This window comes from Chrysochloris asiatica, unplaced genomic scaffold (genome assembly GCF_000296735.1).
Source record: "Chrysochloris asiatica unplaced genomic scaffold, ChrAsi1.0 scaffold01701, whole genome shotgun sequence".
Taxonomy (NCBI): domain Eukaryota; kingdom Metazoa; phylum Chordata; class Mammalia; order Afrosoricida; family Chrysochloridae; genus Chrysochloris; species Chrysochloris asiatica.
In genome coordinates this window covers 5,623-13,983 of record NW_006410219.1, presented here as the reverse complement: position 1 = coordinate 13,983, position 8,361 = coordinate 5,623, and the positions used below count along the sequence as shown (strand labels likewise).

Sequence of the window (8,361 nt, the reverse complement as noted above, 5' to 3'; positions counted from 1 at the left end):
GTAGTGGTTATGAATCGGGCTGCTAACCTCAAGGTCAGCAGTTCTAAACTACCAGCTGTTCCTTGGGAGGAAGATGAGGCTTTCTGTTCCTGTAAAGATTTACAGCCTCAGAAACCCTGTACAGGGTCACTATGAGTCAGAACTGATTCCACGGTAGTTAACAACAACAAAAATAGCAACCCTGTGTAGGATTTACAAGGAGTGGCTGGTGGCTTTGAAACAACAACTTTGTGATTATCCAAAAGCAGCAAAACAGGACTCCATGCATACACCCCAGGGACTTAGACATAGCATGTTGTCGTTGTTGTTGTTAGGTGCTGGCTAATAGTGACCAAGCCTGCCCTGCTGTCTCTTCGCAATCATTGCTCTTTGAGCCAATTGGTACAGCCACTCTGCCAACCCAACTCTGAGGAGCTGACCCTCTGCTTTATTAAGCATAATGTCTGAGACATAAATTAGAAGACACTTCATTTCCATCACACATGTTATAAACTGTAAGCCAATTTTACTTAGGCACTATTATTTTTTATCTAATCTCTATAAATAAGTTAATTTTTCTGTTAAGGTTAAATGCTTATTTCCTGTGTCTTTCATAATATAACAAAGTAAATATCTTGCACAGGCTTTCTGTTCAGAATGTTTTATAGCATCACTTTAACTTACTAATACATTCCACCAGCTTTTAAAGTAAATTGTCCTTTTATCAATTTATTTAAGTACATAAAATATTGTAATTTAGGAAATTGGGTGAGAGATATTATTTCTATTGAGTAGAAAGTGGAGAAAGCTGACATTCGCCAACCCCTTGACTGCTGCTATAGCCAGAAAGGCTGAGTTTTACTAAGATAGAAAAGTGGAAGTAAGCTAGCTTTAAAACATTCAAACAAAAGCACAACTCTCTCATTGTTAACTGTCAGTCAAGGACCTTGCAAGATCAAAGTCTCAGCCTTCTGGCAGATTTTTGACATAGTGAGCTACTATGAACAGTGCCTGTGTAAAAATGTATAATTATTCCAATCAAATTATAGCTGAGCTACAAAATAAAATTAACTAGCTTAATTAAAAGAAAATTTAAATACATATCTTGTATATGTCTTGTCCCATTTATTCACACTAGTGTAAGACTGCAAAAACTGTAATGTACCTGTAGCAATTAAGTGGGGAAATTCTATTTTTACTTATGTTAACTTTTGTTTTGTCTCTTATACTTAAGGAATATGAAATACACTTAAGAGGAAAAACAGATTGTAAGAGAACACAAGATCTATGTTTATGCCATCAGCCATTTCCTCTGAAGAGTTCCAGCTGGAATCAAAAGAGCCATCAGAATGAACTGTTGCTTTCTCATACATTTTATGGTTGGAGTTCCTCTCCTAGGACCCTGCCTGACTGCCATAGAATATTCAAATACACCGGAAGTTGAGCAGCCAGTGCCATCTCATTTGAGAGCCAAGCGTGGCTGGGTGTGGAACCAGTTTTTCGTACCAGAAGAAATGAATACGAGCCGTCATCACATTGGCCGGGTAACTATCCTCCAAACGTGTTGCATTGCAGCACTTCCCCAAAGGCGAATGAATTCAGTTCTTATATCTGTCTTTAAGACAAATTTATATATACATCACAACATTTATGTAATGCTTATATCTAATGTTAGTCAAATGTTTGTCTTGTTATATAGTGCAACGTTCTATGCAGAAAAAAATGAAAGAGACAATATGGCGTGTGGGATAAAGCACTGGACCACAAGTCAGTTTGAACTACCAGGTCAGCAGTTCAAGCTCACCAGCCGCTTCTTAGAAACCTTATACTAGGTTGTTATGAATGGGAATGGACTCGATGACACTGAACAACACCAACCATCTTTGGGATTTCTGCTATGACGCTGTAGGATAAGCATTCGACTGCAAGATGTATTTGAACCACAGGTTAAATTCACCAGTTGCTCCTCAAAAACCATATACAGGGTCCCTATGATCCAGAACCAACTTGACAACACTTAACAACAACAACAGCACACATCTTTAGAGACTGATGTGATGTTGTAGGATAAGCACTAGACTGCTAACTGCAAGGTTAAAAGTTCAAATCCACCAGTTTCTCTCAGAAAAAAGTTGTATGTTTCCTAAAAGTTTGAACTTTTAGGAAACATACAACTTTTAGGGTTGTATGTTTCCCTAACATACTAATAACTTGCTGTGGTTAAGTCTATTCTGACACATAAGTGACCTTATGTAGGTTTCTCAAGGAGTGGCTGGTATGTTGGAATGACCAACTTTGCAGTTAGCAGTCCTGTGCTTATCCTACAGTGCCACACCAGGACTCCACAACAATATAGTAATAATAATGTTTTAATATGTTTCACAAATAAATCACTCATTTGTTATTACAAATCATTTGAACATCACATTTTTAATACAACAAACTTTATGGGGTTTGGTTTGTAGCTCAGTGTTGTGTTATGTTAGATGTCTGTAATCCTGCAGCTGCATATACATGACATGTAACATATAATGTAAACGGATTAGTTGGCAATGATTTGGTATTTGTTGTAACTCTGCACTTTATCTGTGGAATCCTTGCTGCTGCATCTCTTCCTCTGTGACCTTGTCTAGGGTTTCCAAGGTGGCAAAATTTACAGGAGCATAAAGCCTCATCTTTTCCCCTCTCCCACCATTCCACTGATGGGCCGCAACTGATGACCTTTCCTGTAACCCATTAAACCACCAAGGACTAAAACCATAAGAAGGTCTCAAACACCAGCATAAGTATGGCTTCAGATTTACAAGCACTTCACACATCCACTCATGGGACATAGATAGCTCTGGTTTTCAAAATTCCCTTCCATCTCCTTAGTGAAGTGCAGTTTCAGCGATCAACATCTGGAAATTTGATGATGCTATTTTGGGTAATGGATCGAAGCAGTCACATGGAACACAGTAGCGGTTATCAACACTATTTAGCCTGACTATTACGCTAAGTAGCTGTAGATTTACCCCTCATTAATTTTTAATGAAGCAGATTAATACCAAATCCTTCTGCAGATAAGCAGTGACAAAAGTCCACACATTTCATTTGAGGAGTTGGAGGACAAAGGATAATTGTTTTCACTTTATTAAAAGAATTTATTTTAGGAAAAGCTCCTTTAATGAGACAGAACATCTATTTGTTTTTGATTTTTAATATTATTTGGTTTCCTTTAAGCAAAGGTAATTGCAACATCATAGTCTTTTCCATAAGGTACTTTCTCTAGATGGATGATCTGAAATAAGTTTAACCGCTAATTAACTGGCACTAAAATTTAATTGGACCCAAAGGGTGAAGCATCCAAAATTCCTTAACTCTCTTGTTCCTGGCTTTGTCAGGACCGCCGTTGTTATCCCAGCGGATGGCCTTCATAAGACTTCATCTATCCAATTAGCCAAACGGGAAGGCTTTAAGTTCCAGTAAAGTCTGAGAATGGAATCTGAGTTTCCCGACAAACAGATTTCAAAGCATTGTGTATGTGTGCTTGCTGTAACAAGTAATATTCCTCGCCCTGTTTTATTTTCTGAGAAGACACCAGGTAAATCACAGGCGCATGCGTGGAGGTGTAAATGAGAATCATGCTCGTTAACTTGAGTTTCTCCAGTCTTGTATGCAATGGCCCCTGCAGAGCGCCATGTGCTCGCCTGTCACTGGCTGGGTGACAGGTAACAATCACTGCTGACTTTCAGTAAACAAGGCGCTGCAGGGAAGGGGACCAGCGTGATACAAACACAAGCTACCTATGTGGCTGTCACATTTTCCAGTTTGTTAGTCGGCTTCTGTTCCCTACACATATCTCCTGCTTCATTTCACACAGTGATTGGGTTTGGCTTTTTCTTTACATGAAAATCATTATGAAAATACACTTCTAGAACTTTCCTCTTTTTACAACTGCCTTAGGCTTGAAAGAACATACAGATAACTGATTTAAAAGACAGCAATCATGGATGGGTGTTGAGGTTCTTGCTGTTCAAGAGCTGGGAAAGAGTAAATGTGCCTGCTTTGTCCAACAAAACTCTCTTAGAGATTCATTTGTTAAAAGAGATTAAGTTTTGGGGAAGTGCAATTAAGTGAACATTTAAAGTGGCATTCATTTGCCAAATTGATTATAGCTGCCTAACTGGGAAAACATTTTGTGAATGGGAAGACAGGAAATTTCATAATACTATATTGCATGAGATTGAAATCTTCTTCATATATCGATTTTGTGCCATTATGGGGTAAAACCGTTCAAAGAGTTTTGTGTGTGTTCTTTTTCCCCTTAACTCTTTGTTCTTAAAAATCTTAAATAACTATACTAGAATTATGTTGTTGTTGTTGTTAAGTGCCGTCAAGTCGGTTCCGACCCATAGCGACCCTGTACAGGGTTTCCGAGGGTGTAAATCCTTACAGGAGTAGAAAGCCTCATCTTTCTCCCGCGGAGCGGCTGGTAGTTTCGAACTGCTGACCTTAAGGTTTGCAGCCCGCCCGATTCGTAACCACTACGCTATCAGAGCTCCTTAGTTGAAGTAATTTACTCATTGTTAATTTGTATTTCTTTTATAATACTGAATAAGATTCTAAGCTACACATACGAAGTACACCAACAAAATTAGGGACATGTGTTGCTTTCATTTGATATATTTATTGGTGCGCACATTTTTTTTTTTTTTTTCATATTTTCTTACCATTATGGCATATAAGCTCTGGTAGCGTAGTGGTTATGAATCGGGCTGCGAACCACAAGGTCAGCAGTTCAAAACGACCAGCTGTTCCACAGGAGAAAGATGAGGCGGTCTGCTCTTGTAAAGATTTACAGCCTCGGAAACCCTGTACAGGGTCGCTATGAGTCGGAACCGACTCCACGGCACACAGTCAGCCAGCCATGGCATATAAACCTACTTTTCATTTTATGAGTAGTCGAAAACTATCTAGTTAAAAGATTTTAGGAATTCTGGGAAGATGACACTGTAAACAAGCCATCATTCCAATTCATCCCAACAAATATATCAAGAAATACAATAAGGAAACAGCTCTTGACTCAGAGGGACTCTGAACCAGGAAACTAGACAGGCAAGAATCAGCTCTGACAGGGAAATCATTTTCCCCACTGTCCCTGCCCCTCCCTGCAAAGGTGGAAGCCAGCAGCTTCTGATAGCTGCAGAAGCAGCCTTAGAATAAGTAGCCTATCACACTGCCTGTCTTTTAAAAAGACAGAATCCCAAACGTCTGTTCGAAAATCCACAAGATAGACATTTCCAGGGGCATGTTTGGAGTGTGTCAGCCCCTCTCCAGCATGGATACTGTTGGCTGCAAGTCTACAGTGATTTGCTGCAGCAATCTCCACACAACCTACCCAAACTGATTCAATAGGTGACAAGATCAGATAACTGATAGATTCCCACCCTTTCAAAACAAACAAACAAAAAACAGATGGCTTCTCTGGGGAATTCAATGGTACATTTACACATCTTGATGCAAATACTGTTTAATCCTTACCAAAAGATAGAGACAAAGGAAAACACTCTAATTCATTGTATGAAACAAACATAACTCTGATACCCAAACCAGATAAAGAAAAGAAAACTACGAGCCAACATTACTTATGAATATAGATATAGAAATGTTCAACAGAAGGCTAGCAAAAAGAGTCGGACTGCATATTAAAAGAGTCATATACCACGACCAAGTGGAATTATTCTAGGAATCCAGAGAAAGTCATCAATTTAATATGCCACAGAAATGGAACAAAGGAAAAGAACCACATGATTATCTTTATGATTACAGAATAACTATTCAGTAAAATCTAGCATCTTTTATTGATGAAAACCCTAAAGAGTTGCTGTTTTTATTGTGCTATCTAGTTGGTTCTGACTAATAGCAACCCTGTGTAGGGTTTCTGAGAGTTGTTGAGTTTGAACCTCTAATTGCAGTTGGCAGTCAAGTGCTTATACTATATATAGCACCAAACTAGGGTTCTAAAGCCTGGAATAGAAGGGAAATTCATCAATACGATTCAGACCATGTTTAAAGCCAGTAGCCAACATTATACTTAATGGAGAAAGACTGAGAGCTTTTTCATTGAAATTGGGAATAAGACATGGTTGTGTGTTCTTATCACTTCTGTTCAATAATGTATTAGAAGTCCTAGTCAGAGCAATGAGACGTGAAAATGAAATAAAATATCTAAATAGAAAAAGGAGTAAAACTGTCTGTATTCATCGATGGCATAATTAAATATATAGAAAACTCAGAAAGTCCACAAGGAAACATCTTAAGTGAATATAGGAATTTAACATAGTTGCTCAACACTCATCTGTCATTTTCTCATCCTCTGTTGGCTTGAGTGTTCTAGTGATGCTGAAAGCTATACCGCTGGTATTTTTATCTCACCAGGGTCACCCGTGGACCATTTAGGAAAGGTTACCACTGAAATGCCAGCTTATGAATAACAGTGGATAACTGTGATATAGTTAATGCCAGAAGATGAGCCCTCAAGTTGGAAGGCACTCAAAATACAACTGGGGGAAGAGCTGCCTCCTCAAAGTATAGCTGACTGGGATGACGTGAATGGAATAAAGTTTTCAGGATCTTCATTTGAGACCTTCAATTCATAATAAGAAGAAACAATTGCAAAACTTTATTAATGATCTGGAAGTGGAATGTACATAGGCTGAATCTAGGAAAACTGGAAATCATCAAAATTGAAATAGAGCACATAAAGATCAATAACCTAGACATAATGAGCTGAAATGGACAGGTATCAGTCATTGTGAATTGAACAATCATGTGGCTAACTATACTTGTTGTTGGTTGTTGTTGTTGAGTACCATGGAGTCAGTTCCAACTCATAGTGACCTTGCATAAGATTTCTGAGGCTGTAAATCTTTATGGGAGCAGAACGCCTCATCTTTCTCACGTGGAACCGCTGGTAGTTTCAAACTGCTGACCTGAGGTTGGCTAGCCGACTCATAACCACTATACTAGGAATGACAAATTCAAGAGGAAGGGTAGCACATTCATAATCCAAAAGAGCACTTAAAGATCTGTGTTAAAGTACAATGTTGTCTGTGATAGGCTAATATCCGTACACTTATAAGAAAGAACAATTAATATGATTATTATTAAAATTTATGTACCAACCACTAAAGACAGCGATGATGAAACTGGAGAATTCTATCAAATTCTTCAGCCTGAAATCGGTCAAACATGTAATCACTATGTATTGATAGTCTTATGAGAGGAAGGTGAAAGTTGGAAACAAAGAGGAAGAATCAGTAGTTGAAAAATATGGCCTTGGTAATAGAAATGATACCAAAGATCACATGATAGAAATGTTCAAGCCCAACAACTTATTCATTGCAAATACCTTTTTCAACAATATAAATGACTACTATACATGCAGACCTCACCAGATAGAATACACAGGAATCAAATTGATTGCACTGGTGGAAACACACAATGGAGAAGCTCAGTATCATCAGCCAAAACAAAGTCAAGGGCAGACTGTGGAACAGACCATCAATTGCCCACATACCAGTTCAGTTTGTAGCTGACAAAAACGAAAACAAGTCCACCAGAGCCAAAATATGTTCTTGAATATATTGCAATTGGTTTTAAAGACCACCTCAAGAATAGATTTGATGCATTAGACACCAATGATAGAAAACCAGGAGAGCTGTGGGCTGACATCAATTAAATCATCCATGAAGTAAACAAAAGGTCCTTTAAAAGATAGAAAAGGTAGAAAAGACCCAAACAAATGTTAGAAGAGACCCTGAATCTTGTTCTTGAGTCCAGTGGAGATAAAGCAACTGGAGCAGGAGCTGAGCATACAATTTCAGAGGGCAGCTTGAGAAGATAAAATAAGGTATTATAATGAAATATGCAAAGACCTAGAGCTAGAAAACCAAAAGGAAAGAACATGTTTGGCATTTCTCAAGCTGAAAGAACTGAAGACAAAATTCAGGTCTCAGGTTGCAATATTGAAGGATTCTATGGGTAAAATGGAGTCCTAGTGTAGTGCTGCGAGTTAATGCACTGGACTGCAATGTCGGTTTGAACCACAAGTTTGGTGGTTCAAGCTCATAGCTGCTCCTAGGAAACCTGACACAGATTTGCTATAGGTCAAAACTGACTGTATGATACTTGAATTGGCAAGCATTATTTGATACACCGCGGGAGAAAGATGAGGCTTTCTACTCCCGTAAAGATTTACACCCTCGGAAACCCTGTACAGGGTCGCTATGGGTCGGACCCGACTCGATGGCACTCAACAACAAACAACAACAACAACTGAACCATAAGAGTCTTATCCCCATCTTCTTCCACCAACCCTGTCTAGACAGGATGAAGACC

At 38.6% G+C, this 8,361-nt stretch overlaps 1 protein-coding gene across 1 annotated transcript in view; it reads left to right on the top strand.

Annotated features, from left to right (window-relative positions):
- The first annotated feature begins 1,328 nt into the window (after nucleotides 1–1,328).
- Nucleotides 1,329–8,361, top strand: part of LOC102826123 (cadherin-19-like) — a 10,036-nt gene continuing 3,003 nt past the window's right edge. The window contains exon 1 of the mRNA XM_006878051.1: nucleotides 1,329–1,523. Coding sequence (XP_006878113.1) covers nucleotides 1,329–1,523 — 195 coding nt within the window. The remainder of the gene's footprint in view (nucleotides 1,524–8,361) is intronic.